Source organism: Vicia villosa, unplaced genomic scaffold (assembly GCF_029867415.1).
Source record: "Vicia villosa cultivar HV-30 ecotype Madison, WI unplaced genomic scaffold, Vvil1.0 ctg.002804F_1_1, whole genome shotgun sequence".
NCBI classification, from domain to species: Eukaryota; Viridiplantae; Streptophyta; class Magnoliopsida; order Fabales; family Fabaceae; genus Vicia; species Vicia villosa.
Genome location: NW_026706036.1, coordinates 92240 through 108042, shown reverse-complemented (window position 1 = coordinate 108042; position 15803 = coordinate 92240). Strand labels below are relative to the sequence as shown.

General features: G+C 35.5%; 2 protein-coding genes across 2 annotated transcripts; both read right to left on the bottom strand.

The window, feature by feature from the left end:
• Positions 1–3918: 3918 nt before the first annotated feature.
• Positions 3919–4782, bottom strand: LOC131639842 (uncharacterized protein At5g01610-like). Its single transcript, XM_058910289.1, has one exon. It carries the CDS (start codon positions 4686–4688, stop codon positions 4197–4199), a length of 492 nt encoding a protein of 163 aa, XP_058766272.1. The 5' UTR covers positions 4689–4782; the 3' UTR covers positions 3919–4196.
• A 9320-nt stretch (positions 4783–14102) lies between these two features.
• On the bottom strand, positions 14103–15005 carry LOC131639853 (uncharacterized). The gene has a single exon (XM_058910298.1). The coding sequence runs from the start codon at positions 14831–14833 to the stop codon at positions 14318–14320; it is 516 nt and encodes a 171-aa protein (XP_058766281.1). The 5' UTR covers positions 14834–15005; the 3' UTR covers positions 14103–14317.
• Between the last annotated feature and the right edge of the window lie 798 nt (positions 15006–15803).

Below are 15803 nucleotides of genomic sequence, written 5' to 3'. Positions count from 1 at the left end.
AGAATTTTGATGTTTTGAATCTTTGGGCCTAACTTTTGGATTCTAAACAGGACCATGGGCCTTTAAAATACATTTTAATTAATTATTTTATTTTTATAATATTTATTGTTATTTATTTGAATTTTAATTCATTTAAGTGATAATAAAACATTATAAAATATAGAAAATTAATTTTAATCAAAAGATTTGTTCCCCAATCAAATCCAATCCTCTAAACATCATGACATTGACCAAATTTCGTGATTTAAGGGATTGGAAAGAGAGAGATACACATTAGGGCAAAAAATAGAAAGATTTAGTTAATTTTCACACAAAATTCTTCTTTCTAAACAAACCAAGGTCCAAGCCCAAATCTTAACCTAAAAGCTTCTCAATTCTCATATATATTCTCAGCATGTTCATAAGGCAAGGGGACGAAAAGAGGTGGAGGAAGATAAGGGTTGCAAAGAGGCAAATTTTTAAAGAAAGGTGTGAATTTCGTGTGGTCTCCTCAAGCAATTTTAAAGCTTCTTATTCATTCAACCATCTTCCCAAGGTAGTATAGGGTAAGGATGAACCATTGGTCGAGTCCCATAATGCATAAAATACATGTTTCATGTTCATCATGTTCTATACGTTTATCTTTCGTTTTTGATTAATTACGGTATTTAAATGTAAACTAACGCTACTAATGTGTTTATAATGACGATTGGAGAGGATTAGAACCATTAGTTTGAAGGTTGCACGTGTGAAACAAGTTTCACCATTGTTAGGGCTTTCAAGGTCTCATGTTTCGAACCACCATGTACATGCGTTTGCAGGCAAAACCGGTACCACCATCGTGATCAGGAGATGTTTCTAGGTCGATCTGGGTTACTTCCGTTTGTGTTTGGTTCAATTTTTGCAGGTTTTCAATTTATAGAATTAGCTACGAGATATTATGGAAAGATCGCTGCAAATTCCTAGCCAAAACCGTAGCTGACGTACAAGCCCAAGGAAGAAGACAATCAGCAGTCTTCTTTGACTACTTGGGAACACGCGCGCCATGCTTATTGGCTGGTCAAACCTGAAGCGCTTCTCTCTCCTTCCTCATTGTCTCCTGCGCTACGTGGGCCCCAGGTTTTGACTTATGTTTGATTTTCCAAATAACATTTATCTGCCTATTTATTTTTATTAGGGTAATCAAAAAACACCGGATAATAATAGACCAAATGGTAAGGAGCCAAGCCTGCAACCTAGCGAGGCTGAGTTCGATCCATAGGGGGGTCGCTTGTGATTTTTTAATTTGTTTTGAAGTCTTGTGATCCAGCACTTCTCGTCCACGCGCCCTCACGATGGACCGTCGGTAGCCACCGTCAGATTTCATCAGCGCCAGATCTGAGGTCCTTGGGAATGCGGTCTATCATACACCCTCATAAGCTCACCACACCTAAGCCAGAGCTAAGTTTTTCTAATTAATTCTATTCTCTCTTTTTTAAATTCCATTTAAAAATTGTTTTTTTTATCTTTTGATTTATTCTTTTCTAAAGATTTGTTTTTACTAATTAAATAATGTTATTTTTTTATAATAATTTCATAAAATTATAATTTATTTATTTTAATCGAAAACTCGATTTTTCCACAATTTCATCAAATAATTATTTTTGAACAATAAAAATTATTATTTGTATATACTTAATTAATTAAATTAATAATTAGGTTTTAGGTTTGTTAACCTGATTTATTTATAAACCCTAGCTCAGGTAGGTGATGTCCATTAACGCATTTTGGCCTTATAAACCTTTTGGGTCACAATAAATTTTCTTAATGACCCTTTTAGGGTCAGGGTTAGATCAGTTAATGCACTAACTATTTCTTTTCTTCATTCTTAATTTTTTTCAGGGTTAATCGAAAATCTTCCGACTACGCGCCATGCCAATAAAAAAGCTAAGTCCCTATTTAATAATTATTTTAAATATTATTTATTTTTATCTTATAGAATGTAAATTAGGGTTTACTTTCAAATGTTAAAGAATTCCGCCTACACTCACCCCTATTATTTTCATTTTAATTTTCAGGGTCAATCGAAGGTTCGAGGAAGATCAAGGCATTCAATGTTTAAAACTAATTATTGATCCTTCTTATTTTTTCGTTTGTTAATTTTCCTCATCCCCGCAGGTGTTTATTGTAATAGTGTAGGAACTTTAATTTCTGCCTTTAATTTCTGCACATTTTAAACTGCGTGGTCCCCGAAGTTGCCTAGGTAAAAATGTGATGATTGTCCCAATTGCTAAGGTATCCTCGCATGATGCCTTAAATGACTATTATATCCTTCCCTTAGACTACTTGCCCTCTTTATGGCAAGGGACAGTCTTATGGCGAACGATTACTCGATGACCCTTTCACATCCAATTGAAAGACTTCCTGCCCTCTCATGGTATGGATAGACCCTTTCGCCCGAAAAGCTAAAAGAACGATTTTTCAAACTTAGGGTAGTTGCTACTAATTGCTTGCTCTAAATTCTAAAATCTTTTCCCACTTCTTTTCAAAGAAACTTTTCAAAAAGACTACGCTTATTTACAAGCTAAAGTTCTTCCTCAAAGTTTTTTCTATTTACACTACTCTTTTAAACAAATCAAACATTTCAAACAAAGTGAGCTAAGCAATTAAGAGCCCATGGATAACCATGGATGCAAAGGGTGCTTTACACCTTCCCTTTGTATAACTTACCCCCGAACTCAAGATCTTTCAAAGGCATTTTCCTGTTCTTTTAGCCTTTCTATAAGTGGATAAAATAAAAGTCGGTGGCGACTCATGCTTAACCGCGACATTTCGATAAAAAAGTCAGTTCACCGTATTACAGCTACAACTATGTAATCAAGTTAAGGAGTAAGAGATCTTAGTACCTTCTCAATGATTACTTGTTCAGAGAGCGTTTCTCCCTAAACTTTCATCTCATTCGTGACCACAATCACTCTGGAGATATAATCAGGCACATTCTCATTGTTCATGTTGAGGTTCTCGTATTGCTTGCGTATGGTCTGCAACTTTACTTTCTTCATTGATGTGTCACCCCCATAGCACCGCACAAGTGTATCCCACGCAACTTTCGTTGTCGTCGTGTTGGTAATCTTCTCAAACACCTTCTTATCCACACACTGATGGATATAGAACAATGCCTTATGATCCTTTTTCCTCGTATCACGTTGCACATTTCTTTGCGCTTCTTTTGTGTCTTCTACAATCTGCGTGTAACCGTCATTGATAAGATCAAGAACATCTTGAGCTCCAAACAACACACACATCTGAATCGACCGCCGATTCCAATTCTTTTCATTGAAAACTATAAACTCTGTGTTCAAGCTATCATTTTCGCCATTCATCTTCGTTCTTGTGCAAATCACTTAGTTCTCACTAAGACTCGCGTTTCCCTAACCTTAACAATCAAGAAATGAGATTCTCTTTTATTTCAATCTTCAATTTAGTATGAAAAAGAACGAAATCAAGCACATACCTCATATATACTCGTGTTTTCTTGTGAGTTGAACCGGAACTCTAGATATCAATTGTTGGAGTTAACATTGAAACACAAAAAGATGAAGTTGAAAGAATTGCTGAGAGAGAAAAATACAACTAACTTTTCTCTAATCTCAAATTTTAAAATCTATTACAAATAAAACTCACTTTGGATTTATATACTAACATCCAAATACAAAATCCTTGAATGTGAATTCCATTTCATCTAAATTATTGTTGAATTTCCAATGTCATTTTGTCCTACCCTAAAACAAGTTAGCACCTCTCTAACTGTAATCAAGCATAGCATTTAAACATAAAATGTAAATCAAAAGATAGATAAATTTCTACAAAGATCCTTTCTTATGAGATATGCACAGTGAAAATAGTGTCCAAAGTCCAACCAATTCATGAACCCATAACATGAAGAATCAAAATCAATACTTTGTCAAGAAGTCAAAACATTTCAATTCAATTACCATAATCCACTACCAATCTATAATCAAGCATAGCATATACACCACTACCACCACTAAGGTCTTCAATCTCCATTAAAATAAAAAACCAATTAATTTTACACAGCCAGATATACTAATCAGACCTCTCCCTTTGAATACAAACATACAACTATATATAGCAATTTTAAAATTAAAAAACAACATAGAGACACATACATATATGCATACATAATGATTTATTCATTATGCAACTAAATTATGATTCTAAGCAGATGAAAGAGAAGGGTTTTTTGCATTCAATTTAAGTTTCCTTATCCTTAAAGTACCACAATCCAAACCGCAACCGCACTGTGGAGAAACAAAGAAACTGTCCAACGGAAAAGAAGCCGTAGCGACTCCAACAGAAAAATCAAGGGCATCCCCTTTTCTAACAACTTCAAGAATGTTAACCCAGAAGAATAACACTTTGACGCTTATACCCCTGAGATCGGTAAGTTTGTTATCAGCTATGTGACCCGTGATTGTTGAATTGTAACTCAATTGATAAGATCCTTCCAAGGAGAAACTGCACGAACCGTTCAGATCGGCGCGGAAATTGCCACTAGATTCGTCGAGTTCGTAATTTGTTACACCTTGTGGGAGAATCCCCGCTGGGAAGTTGAAGTTTCGTAGGGCTTCGTAGGCTGTCGGTGCGGCGGAGGAGATGGTTAGGGCCACCGTGAGGAGGAGGAGGAGGGGAACGGCGAGGTTGGTCATACGGTGCGGTGCGGTGTTTCCCTGTTTGTTGGAAATGGAATTTACAATCGTTTGGCTTTGTTTGGGTTGTGTCGTTTTTAATTTGTGAAATGGGTCTAAACGACAGCGTTTGAGATGATAAGGAGTGTTGGGTGGGGACACGAGAGTTGTTCGGTGGATGGACGCTTTATGATCTCATCATCTTCTCTTTCCACGTGAAAAAATCTCCATAACTTTTTTATTTTTTATTCTTTTTAATATATAAAAAAAAACTAACAAGCTCGTAAGGTTTGTGTTCCAAACCATGCCGAAGGCCCAAGAAAGAGTTATAAAAGCTCAGCTATTCACCCTATAAACCCTCTTTGCATTAAAGTAGGTATGATTTCATTTTTTTTAAAAAGAATTTCGCTCCATCTTAAGCGATTAATAAACTGATTTGTGATTAGAGTGCTAATTTTATAAGTCTATTTTTGCCTCCGCATCGAAGTTGTGAGCATCGTCACCAACATTAAAACTTGCTTCCCCAATTCTCGTTCCTCAGCAGAACAATGACATCGTACGTGAAAATTGAAATTTGATTTTTTACTAAGTCTCACTTTCAAACCTTTCCATTTCAGATCTCCACGAATTCGATAGTTGCACCAAATGGATGTGATTATGGAGGTTCTTGAACTAATTTGCATCTTAGTACTCCTTATCAATCTCATTGGAGAAAATCTATTTGATCAAACCAGTCTTGTCCCTTAAGCTTCGGGAGTCAATGCATTTGCTAGCGGATGACAGAGAGATGGAAGATCGATCTTATAGCTTTTGGAGTAAGAAAAAGCTGACGGGATTCATAATACAAATCTTCCTTTGATCATCACCGTCGTCATAAAAGAAATCACTTTTTTGTAGAATCATTAATGAAGAGATTACTACAAGATGCTACAAGATAAAGAGAAAAATCTAACAGGATTCGTAATGCAGATCTTCCTTTGATCTTCCTTTAATGAAGAGAAATAAAAGAAAGAAGAGAAAGAAGATTACTACAAGATGCTACCCAAACACTTATCAAATACATCTTTGTATAATCATGTAAAACCAAGAAGACTAGTCTTAGTCTGTATACTCAAGAAGACTTTGACAGCTTGTCACCATGGAGATATCTCCTTTAGGGGACCATTTGGGTCAGAATTCTTACAGGAGTCATTGATTGTTATATCTCTTAGGAGACCAATTGGGTCAGAATTCTTAAGAGATCCCTAATAGATTGATAAATGCTTTTGTTGTTAGTCACCGACAATTGACCCGTGCAATTGTAATCATTTTGATGACTAATGAATTAAGGCCCTTTTTAAGGCAAAATCACCTTGCCGATTGGACAAGACTAACCTTTTCTAAGGGAAACCTGGATAATTAAATGAGTCATCTTTCTCTTTATGGCATTTGTTATTGGTTATCTTGTACGAATAATGTTTCTAAAGGAAAAAGTTTTGAAAACTCAATTCAAATCCCCCTTTCTTGTGTTTTTCTCAGCCTTCAACAATTTTGTAGAATTTTGTAAGGTGTGTTTATGAGTTTTTATGGTCTAAATCTGCAAAAATATTAGCATACAAAATTTGTAATAATCTTGTTTTTATTTCACTTTGTCGGACATTCATTTTCTTCTAATGTGGTGACCTAGACGTCTAAGACTATGTTGACACGCTGATCAGTGCATTTTGATGCACATTCCTCTACGGTTGTACTTATACATTTCCATGGTTTGCTTGTCTTATTTTTGTATTTTATAATGTTTTTATATTTTAATTTATTTTTATTGTTATTTGATTTTCGTATTTAATTTTCAGCTTTAACAGTCTGCACGGAAACGATCATATCTGGAGTTCCAGGAGTCCGATTGAGGCGTTCTAATAATCGACGGAAAGCTAAGAAAGAGAGCTACGACTTTTGTGTTGGAGTCAAAGTCAGAATTGGAACCTATATTTCCCAGAATTGCGTTTGAAGCTGCAGCACTATTTTATTTTCAGTTTTTGGGTCGTTTAGTAGTGGGCCTGGTTTTGTCATTCGACCCAGTTGGGTCATAAACGTTTTTTTGGCTGATTCCTAATAGGTCTAGCAGCCGTGTTACTGTTTATCACGTTTTACTATTCACAATTTTGTTTCCACTCTTTTGCTCTGTACGCTTGAATGGAGAACTAAACATCCAGAGTCGATCTACTGTAATCGAATTCCAAAAGCTTTGAGGTTTTTATTTTATCAATTCAATTTCGTTTCTCTTTCAATTATATTCTATGAATTTGCATTTGCTTAATCTGTTATTTCGTGGAATATTTTGATTAATTTCGTATGATTGTATTCCCAACTGTTAATCGTTGTTTACGTCGCTTCGTCGTTAAATTGCGTTTCTATATCGTGTTTGCTTAATTCGCGATTGTATTAACCCGTTTGCTTAATTCGGAATAGGAATCCAATCTGTTTAATATCTTTTGCGCTTGTCAATTGATATTGAAATCGAATAGAGATCGAAGCCGCTTAGGGAATTGGTAAGGTAGAAACCCATGATAAGCCGGAACCGAAAACAGTAGATTGGCTTAATTTTATAATCACTTTTTCAAAACAACTTATTTCATTAATCGCTTTTGATAATCATTTTTTCTATAATTCGAACCTAAACCAACCCCCCTAAATCGATTTACCTTTGGTTAATAATCAACGAGAATCCTTGTGATACGATACGCGAGTCACTTGTCGCTTTCTACGGTTTTATTCAAAACTACTCGTTTTTGATCCGCGCGCGACAGCGGATCAAATTGGCGCCGTTGCCGGGGATTCTTGTTATTATTAACTGATTTTAGAGTCTTAGATTTAGTGTTCATGAGTTGAGGCCGTAGTTTCCTCACGGTTTTGGCCAATCCGCGTTTAGAATCGAAAATTTCAGTTTTTGGAAAAATTGTGTTCGATTGTAAAACATTTTTGCCTACGGGGAGCAGAAAAATTGTGCGATCAATACTCCCTTACTCTAGAAGAGTAAGGGAATTCGACTCCAAATCGCCAAATTCATCGTTTTTCTATTTTTAATGAATGTTTTACTGTTTTTGCTGTTTCGAAAAAATCCAAAAAAATTCCTAAAATTCGTATTTTATCTAATTAGATTAAATTTCGTGTTTTTATATTTTTCTGAACTTATTTTAATCGTGTTCCTTCATTCTATTTGTTTATGGCTGTTATAAGACATTGTTGTCAGTTTCGCATTTGTTGCTGCATTGCTTAATTGATTTTGATTCTTAACTTGATTTTGATTCTGAACTTGATTTTGATAACATGGTTGATCAAAGAACACTAAGGAAGCTAGCTACGCTTGATGTTAATTCTAATGGTTTATATATTGAACATGCTGATGTTGTTGTTCCCTTTGAATTGAAATCTGGTTTAATACACTTGTTGCCAAGGTTTAGTGGTCTTGCAGGTGAGGATCCACATAAGCATCTAAAGGAATTCCATATTGTTTGTTCTACATTATTGAGACCTAAAGGAATAACAGAAGACCATATCAAGCTGAGAGTCTTCCCGTTCTCACTTCAAGGTGCTGCAAAAGATTGGTTATACTGCCTTGAGCCAAACTCTGTTACAAGCTGGAATGATCTCAAAAAAGTGTTCTTAGAAAGATTCTTCCCTCCCCAAGTTACCACTTTTGCATCTTCCGGACCTTCACTAGAGGACCTTGTCAAGCAAATGGCTATGAATAATCTCCAGTATCAACAACAAATAGATTCTAGTCTTCAGACTTTGCAAACACAGATTGGACATCTTTCCACTTTGATGAATGCCATGCAGCAAGCTCAAGGATCAAACCAACAACCCTTGGAAGAGCACTCTATTTTTCAAATTGAGTCTCTTTCTGAAAATGTTGATGATACTCGTAATGATTTGCTTGCATATGATTTTCCATCACTGTCTGATTTTGATGATGTTTACTCATGTTCTGATTGTACTGACACTAACATTTGTGTTGTATGTGCTGAGATTGATGTTGCCTTACAGGGTAACATATTTACTACAGGTGAAGTTCTTATCGATGAAGCTGTTCATGCAGCTGATACTCTCGACATCCTGAAAACCTCAAGCACTCATTCCATTGAGAAACCACCTTTCCTCGAGCTGAAGCAACTTCCTGAAAATCTTAGATATGATTATTTAGAGATGAATGAAAAACCTCCGGTTAAAATTTCTTCTAAACTTTATTTTGATCAAGAAAGTAAGTTTTTGCAGGTTTTAAAGAAGCATAAGAAAGGAATTGGATGGATCTTGGATGACATTTATGATATTAGTTCGTCCATGTGTGTGCATAGGATCTCACTTGAAGATGAAGAAAAAGTAGTGAGGCAGCCCCACCTTTGGTTCCTTGATGTTGTGAAAGATGAGAGCACCTTCACGTGCCCATTTGACACTTTTACTTTTAGAAGAACATTCTTTGATCCTGGAATAAAAGGAGAAGGAGCTAAACCACTTTTTAAGGACGATGAGCATTACCGAAAGCTACTCCATGAGAGCTCCACTTTGGAAGAAGAGAATATAGAAGACCTCTCTTTGGGAAAGGCAGCTTATGTGATCACTTATCCCCCTTGACTACTCGGGTGTGTTCTTTCCTTTCTCTCACTCTTATTTTATATTAATGTTCTTTCATTGAGGACAATGTATGTCTTAAGTGTGGGGGAGAAAATCATTTATTTGTTTTGTTTTCTTTCAATTTTTTTGTTTGTTTTTGTTTTAATTTCAACCAATAAAAAATGCATCTTCTTGAAAGTTTTAGGCTATAGACTGATTTGAGTCGAGTTTGCGGAGACGTGGGAAAAATTCACAAGATCGGTATCGTTCTAACACCGTAAGTCTCCTGCATATGGAAATCGATTTGAATTTTTTATTATGTTTTAGCCTTAAATTCTCATTCTCTGACAGCTCTTGAGTAGTTTATTTCAGCAGTCGGCACCATCTCTCACACACTTTACGCAGGAAGCCGATGAATATAAGTGAATGTTCCGAAAAGAAAAGAAAAAAAGAGAAAAGAAAAAGGTAATACACCTTCTAAGTTTGGTGATCCTCACCCGGTCACTTAACCCAACGGTTGTGTAATCTTCAAAAAAAAAAAGTTTTCAAAACTCTTTGTTAGTTGGTTCAGCGGTTTCTGGTGCTGAACTTGGTAGGGAGGATTACGGTCCGATCCCGCGCAACTACGTCTGAGTAAGCAAAGGGTTATGCCACGCAAGTACCGGAACCCCGTGCAAAAGGATCAGAGTCACTAACCGGTCGTCCTGCAATAAGTGTGTGGAGATAACGGGCTTAATGTGATTGCGCCTGAATGAAAAAGAGCAAAAAGGATGAGTAAGTTAGGCTATGGTATAATAATATGATTTGAATTGGTTTGTGTATTTAGGAGGCTTATGTCTGCATATCTGTGGTTAGTGTTCTTACGATGTCCTTAGTGTGCAAGATTAGTACCTGTCGATGCAAACTTACCCGAAGAAGATTGGTAGCCTAGGATGAGTAACTGTTGATGTATTTCTGCTTTCTTTGTTTTGTTTTTCATTTTGCTCGGAGTGCAAAAGTTCAAGTGTGGGGGAATTTGATCAGTGCATTTTGATGCACATTCCTCTACGGTTGTACTTATACATTTCCATGGTTTGCTTGTCTTATTTTTGTATTTTATAATGTTTTTATATTTTAATTTATTTTTATTGTTATTTGATTTTCGTATTTAATTTTCAGCTTTAACAGTCTGCACGGAAACGATCATATCTGGAGTTCCAGGAGTCCGATTGAGGCGTTCTAATAATCGACGGAAAGCTAAGAAAGAGAGCTACGACTTTTGTGTTGGAGTCAAAGTCAGAATTGGAACCTATATTTCCCAGAATTGCGTTTGAAGCTGCAGCACTATTTTATTTTCAGTTTTTGGGTCGTTTAGTAGTGGGCCTGGTTTTGTCATTCGACCCAGTTGGGTCATAAACGTTTTTTTGGCTGATTCCTAATAGGTCTAGCAGCCGTGTTACTGTTTATCACGTTTTACTATTCACAATTTTGTTTCCACTCTTTTGCTCTGTACGCTTGAATGGAGAACTAAACATCCAGAGTCGATCTACTGTAATCGAATTCCAAAAGCTTTGAGGTTTTTATTTTATCAATTCAATTTCGTTTCTCTTTCAATTATATTCTATGAATTTGCATTTGCTTAATCTGTTATTTCGTGGAATATTTTGATTAATTTCGTATGATTGTATTCCCAACTGTTAATCGTTGTTTACGTCGCTTCGTCGTTAAATTGCGTTTCTATATCGTGTTTGCTTAATTCGCGATTGTATTAACCCGTTTGCTTAATTCGGAATAGGAATCCAATCTGTTTAATATCTTTTGCGCTTGTCAATTGATATTGAAATCGAATAGAGATCGAAGCCGCTTAGGGAATTGGTAAGGTAGAAACCCATGATAAGCCGGAACCGAAAACAGTAGATTGGCTTAATTTTATAATCACTTTTTCAAAACAACTTATTTCATTAATCGCTTTTGATAATCATTTTTTCTATAATTCGAACCTAAACCAACCCCCCTAAATCGATTTACCTTTGGTTAATAATCAACGAGAATCCTTGTGATACGATACGCGAGTCACTTGTCGCTTTCTACGGTTTTATTCAAAACTACTCGTTTTTGATCCGCGCGCGACAGCGGATCACACGGCGTATCACCATTGTTGTCTCCATTATTATTGGTGTTGTTGTCTACTTCATCCGTTGTTCTTTGTTGTGTTAAGACAAAAGACTCTTCTAGATTCAGCCCTTCGGTTCTTTGTTTCTTTTTTCCTATTTTTACTAAGGTTTTTGCGTGCAATTCTTTCAATTTTAGGATCGAATAATAATTTTTCTACAGAAATCTTACCTTGCATAAACTAGTACAACAAGATAGATTCTAAAGGTTAATAGATTAGTATTTACCATTGGGCCGCCTAGCGTTTTTCATACAATATTTCCACATCTTCGTGGGCTCTATACTAGTGGAAGGTTCAACTATGTTGCAACGCTTGTCTAAATCCCTAATTATTGTCATTTCCAGAAAAAGAAAAGGATAAGGGAAAAACTTAATACCCATGTTTGCAAGGAGGAAGGGTGGAGACACGATCCAGCTTGGGAATAATTTTGAGGAAATGCTCATTCGTACTTGGGGAAGCAAGTGAGTATGAAAATAGTGCGAGGAAGAAGGTAGAACCCTAATACTAAAAAGGAATCTACTTATGTCATATAGGCTATCATTACCCTAACTTAGATGTGCGCCAACAATTGGAAAGAGAAAGCATCTACGTTTGAATATGTTCGTATGCATATTATGATTGATTCATAATGATCGCGCCTTCACGAGAAATAAGCTAATGTGCATAAGCATTAAATGTTGCGCGTGTTTCTCAAGCAACACTTGAGAAATAAGCTAATGTGCATAAGCATTAAATGTTGCACGTGCTTCTCAAGCAACACTTGAAGGACTCGTCCCTAACAATTTTTGAAGGATTCATTACTAGAGATGCCACTAAGACTGATTCTCTTTCAAAGTTAATCACTTCACCACTATGTGGCTTCGTGCTCGAGGGACTATGGATTGGAAAAAATTATTAGGCCTGAAAAGAAGTATCCTAAGGGGTCTGAAGAGAAACAACTCGAAAGCCAAGCGAGAACCAGACATGCGTCACCATAGGTCGCCCGACTATGCCCTAGATTGCCCGACCCAGACCCATGTTTCTTGTTTGATCCATGAAGACAACATGTGACATGCACAATATTCCTTACTCCTTAGAAGTCACTTAAACACAACTAAAAAGAAGGAAACTGCTCCCCTATAATGGATGAAGAGTCGATCTTCCCCTACTTCCACGCCTTCGTAGGGAAAGCAAGAGAAATTGTTTCTTCCTCCGCACTATCCAGTCCAAAAGATCCCCTTTATATATATTCTTGCCTAAGTTTTGGAATATTCATTCATTAATTATGCAAATCTTTTCATACATTGCTTCTTGCAACCATACACGTAGCATACTCTCCCCATTATTGTATTTCACAAGTCTGGTATATTTTGCAAGTATCTTTCTCTCGAAGTTCTTTTCTAGTTCCAACCATGAACCATTCCCAAACTAAGCAAAAATCAAATTACCCACACTACTTTTGTAATAGTTGACATTTATTTAGCATTACAAATATTCACACATTTTTTTTATTATTCACCAATACATAAATATTTCTATTTCATAGTCAATATAAAACCTACTTCAACAATTTCCCTTCAGAGTTTAATGCATTAAAAATCAATGAAAATAAGGAAAACAACGACAGCTACACCATCTTTCATACTTTCCCCTTCCCTTGTCCATAAATAAATGGAGGTCCACTACATACGATGTTACACGCAATAGGGACCCGCACATCCAACATATCATAACAATAGCAATCTTATTCACCATTACAATTATCGATGCACTTTGAATTTGCAGCGGGTGCTGCCCAATTCACAACCCTGAATTCATGATATGGGGGTGCTGCCCAATTCATAGCCAACCATGGAATTGATGTTGGTGTGATCAGTTTCATTTGAAAATTTAAACCCCTTTTTTCCTTGGTGAGTTGAAACTAAACTGGTGGGGTGTGTGAATGATCCACACTGAATTTCTTTCTTTTTGACTGTTTGGTTTGATGCAATACAAGACTGGTAGAGGAATAGTATTGCCAAGCCACTGATTTCAGGTACATTATAACGGACACATACATATGCAATCTGTTAAATGCGCTAGATCTAACGAGGAAAACTTGGGTAATTATACATCCAAACATGAAAAGTTTGCTAATTATATATCAAATAAAATTATCCTGCAATCACATATCTCCGCAGGGACAATTCATGTGTAACTTTACAAGATGCATTTTTTGGTTATGATTTTTAGGACCTACCTAGCACTATGTCTCTCATCCATCCTTATAAATCTAAACTAAGCTCTACCTAATAAACAAACTTAATCTGCAGATCAGACAACATGACTTAATCCAATCATATCACATAATAAATAATTGCAATTTAAATTCGTGCTTGATGATCAAATTCACAATCCCTTAAATTGATATGTGTTCTATAAATATCACAACAAAAGTTAGATAGAAAATTTATTGCTGAGGACAAACTATCTGTCCGCCAACAAAAAATCACCCGAAACTACACATTCCATCCCACATTCAACATTTGGTTTATAAAATGCCACGAATATACTTTCATAAACAAACACACATATGGTGTTTATTTAAGCCGTTTCATGATAATATTATTAACATCACCAATCATTGATATTTTCTTATATCATACTTTCTTTATGACCCAAAAAGACAGAAAATTAAAAAAAGATATACTCAAGACAAAAAAACAATAGAATAATGCCAGAAACCCTAGTTTGGATTCAAAGGTTGCAAATCATCAAATAGTCATGATTCACATTAGGGGAAACAAAATAAACCCTCATAAAATTCACCTAATATTATTCGATTTCAATTTTTAAAAAAACATACCACAAAAAAGATAGATCTAAAATCTTCAACAGAAAAAAAGTTCAATAATTGTATCATGCAATACAACTACAATTTAAAAAAAACCTAAATCGAAGAAACGTCACCGTTTAAACGAAGCTTAGTATCGCAATCGAATCCACATCCACACTGAGGGCATTCAAGGAAATTCTCCGCCCCAAAACTAGCCGAAGTAATACCCACAGAAAAATCAATATCACCTCCATTCCGAGAAACCTCAACAATACTGAGCCACAAAATCACAATCTTGACGGAAATACCCTTGAGTTTATAAAGCCTATTATTCGAAATCACACCCGAGATAGTAGACTTGTAACTAAGCGTGTAACTTTCGATAGTGAAACTGCATGTTTTCTCGAAATACACTGAAAATTGACCTGTTTCTCTGTTCAAGGTGTACCCAATCGCGCCTTTCGGAAGAAGACCCATTGGGAAACCGTATTCCTCGAGAAGATCGTAAGCTGTTAGCTTGTTCTGTTGAATCAATGCATGCGATGATGATGATGATGATGACGTCGATGATGAGGATGATGATAGTGTTAGAGAGATTAAGAGAATCAGAATCAATTTAATTGAATCCATAGTAGCGAAATCAATAGTTGATTTTGATTTTTGCTTTTGATTTGTAAATTGGTTAAAAGGGGACTTTAGAAGGATTCAATTTTGGGTTGTTTTGGTTTTTGTTTTTGTTGTTTGAAGATGCGGTGGATATCAAGGTCAGAACAAGATTCTTCTTATGTTATGCTCTGTTTGTTAGGTTAGGAAAAGTTTAAAATAAATTAAAATTATATAAATTAAATATTGCGATTATTTTTAGGTTGATTGTTGCAAGGTTATAAATATTATTATTAATTTTTTTAAATATTTTTGAAATAATAATTGTGATAGTTGATAAAAAAACAGCCTGTCCATATATATGTTTTTTGTTTTTTATATGACAATGGTTATTTGATATATTAATTAATTTGTTGAATTATGTATTGACTATAAGTTTATTTTGACTTGTCAATGTGTAATTAGTAATTACTAATTAGTTCTGGTGGTAAAAGTTTAAAGTAAAATGATATGAACTTGATTTCTGACTTTTGTGTAGGTTGAAATTTTATTGGGAGAAGAATTCTCAACAAATATTAGTTATGGGTGATAAAATTATTTTTAGGTTAAATTCCCTTTTTCGTCCCTTATCTTTAGCTCGGGGTCCAATTTCGTCCCTTAATTTTAAAAAAGTGCAAATAGATCCCTTAACTTTTTAAAACGACGCACGTAAGTCCTTCCGTCTATTTTGTGTAAACGGCCGTTTAATTAAGCTTGCGTGGCATGATGAGTTGGATATTTATATTTCTTCATCGCCTTCCATGGTCATATTTTTGTGAAACGATTTCTGCAAAATTGGGGGCTAGGGTTTAGTCACGAACGAATTTTCTTCATCTTTCTCCATGAAATCTTCCAGTGATTCTTCATCTATGATACAAAGCTGTCATGAAAGTTTGAATTGGAAACCGGTTTGCCACTGTGGAGATAAGGCAATTCTAAGAAGGGCGACGACAGCTAA